The sequence below is a fragment of the Centruroides sculpturatus genome, unplaced genomic scaffold (genome assembly GCF_000671375.1).
Source record: "Centruroides sculpturatus isolate CEXI.00-Female unplaced genomic scaffold, Cexi_2.0 scaffold607, whole genome shotgun sequence".
Lineage (NCBI taxonomy): Eukaryota > Metazoa > Arthropoda > Arachnida > Scorpiones > Buthidae > Centruroides > Centruroides sculpturatus.
In genome coordinates this window covers 470767-472910 of record NW_019384856.1, presented here as the reverse complement: position 1 = coordinate 472910, position 2144 = coordinate 470767, and the positions used below count along the sequence as shown (strand labels likewise).

The window sequence follows — 2144 nt, the reverse complement described above, 5'->3', positions numbered from 1 at the left end:
CATATAAAATATGTAAACCCTTTCTCATAATTCCAATTAGTTCTTGTAATAGATAATGACTTTTGATACACCCTGTATATATATATATATATACTAGCAGACCCCGCCACGCATTGTTGTGGCTCAAAATGTATCTATTATAAATTTATAACACTTCCCCTGTGGGGGGAATATTGAAAAATTTCTTGTTAGTGTACATTCTGTTGACGTACTCTATTGAAACACAANCATGGGGGATATCTATGGGCCAGAGTGTTGGAGCTCCTCTTAAAGATACTTTACAAGTAACATTACCAACAATTGAAGGTGGTGCAAGTGTTGATAATTCCCCTTGCCCTTCACCCAGACCTTATCTTAATCTTACATCTCCTATAGTTTCTCCTTATCCTACCCCAAGTCCTTCTCCACAGAGACAGACTCCAGAATCATCATCTCCTCCAGAACAGCCCATTTTACTTGGTATGATAGTTATATTTCAATTCTTGTCTTTATTATTTTTAATTTGGATTTCTATAACTTTTATTACTATAAGCTAGCTTCAAATAAATCCTAATTAAAATCTAATATAAATGCCAACTGATCTTATTATATCTTATTATTTAAATCATGATTTTATAGATTCAGTGATCAAATCAGATTCAATAAACTATTACTTATTATTACAGTTTTCATACTTTTTTAATATTAGAAATAAATATTAAATATTTTTTATATTAGAAAGTTTAATATATAATTTAACCTGTTAAAAAATTAACCTGGTTTTTTTTTGTAAACCAGGAATACAGTTAAAAAATAAGTGGTATCAAGTGCCAAAGGTGTAAGATGGCTTAAATACATTAAATACCTTTTCCTAAATATTTTTTGCTGAAATGACCTTATATGCCATAAAATGATATTTATCTATACACCTTTCATTATTTAATATGTAACTCAATATACAGAATATAACAAAGATGATAAAGAAATTTTATAAAATATAATTTTAATTTAGCAAATGGTAATACGTATGATAAATGTGTGTTTCTATTTAATATAGATGAACCAGCTCAATCACCAACAGCTTCTAGACGAATTAGTAGTGGTTCAACATTAAAATATGTTGGAAATATTGGATTGCAGTTGGGAGCACCTTGTTTAGGAATGCCTCTTTTGCCAATACAATCCAGAGAGAAAACTAAATCTCCAGAAACAATACCACCAGAAAACAGAGAGTTTCCTATAATTAATCCTCTTGCGTCACTTCCTATGTGGCCTAATCTAAATAAAGATAGTCTCATTGGAAAAGTGTTGCTTGCTAATGCAGATGCTTTATGTGCAGCAGCTTCTCCTCTTATGGATGTTGAAGAAATGTCTCTGTTAAGTTCAAAATTTTTATTATTATTATGTTTTAGTTATAAGAAAATGATAAAAATATAAAAATTGTTGTTATGTTAATTTTTGAAAATTTTAAGTAAAAATTGAAATATTTTTTATTTATAATTTTTATTTCATATACAATTCCTCACTGAGCAGAGATTGTTTCATTCATTAGATTCAGTTGTATGCAAACTTTTAATTAACTTTTTGTTTTGTTTGTTGAGAAATTATTTAATATATCAGAATAGTATATTATTTTAGTGAGTCAAATAAACATTTTATTTTTACCTTATAATACAGGAGCTCTCCTACTTACAAACATTCAACTTTCAGACTTAGAAACAATTTTATTGCATGGCTAAAATTTAAATTTTACATGGATTCTGAAGTTCTCTTGCTGATTGCGGGTGGTATTGAAGTCAGTCTTTAGCCAGTAATAAATAATAAGTTTTTAATTAATAATTAATGTGGATTTATTTCTATTGTGTATTGTCATTTTTTTTTTCATGTGAATTCTGACATTCCATCATCACTGGTGAGGTTGCGTACAGTGGTGATATTCGAAATATTTAACAAAGGGTTCGCTAACAGAAAATTTTTCCTTAATTTTTTTTTTCGCTCAAATAGTGCATTAGCAACATTAGCGCAAAAACTGATCTTAAGATATCCATATAAATAAAAAAGATGCGTTCGCAAAATTAAGTCAGTTAAAATTTAACATTGTTTATGCCAGAACTATATTTTTTTGATAAATAATAATAAAAAAGTGTTCAAAATGGTTTATTTTG

General features: G+C 28.0%; 1 protein-coding gene across 2 annotated transcripts in view; it reads left to right on the top strand.

Moving 5' to 3' along the window:
* Positions 1-234: 234 nt before the first annotated feature.
* Positions 235-2144, top strand: part of LOC111630581 (diacylglycerol kinase eta-like) — a 63332-nt gene continuing 61422 nt past the window's right edge. Inside the window, exons 1-3 of one of the 2 annotated variants that reach the window (XM_023374696.1) lie at positions 235-306; positions 376-459; positions 1037-1355. In XM_023374696.1, coding sequence (XP_023230464.1) covers positions 243-306; positions 376-459; positions 1037-1355 — 467 coding nt within the window. In that variant the 5' untranslated portion in view covers positions 235-242. Of the gene's footprint in view, positions 460-1036; positions 1356-2144 lie in introns of both variants that reach the window. The other variant, XM_023374695.1, reaches the window with a different exon arrangement.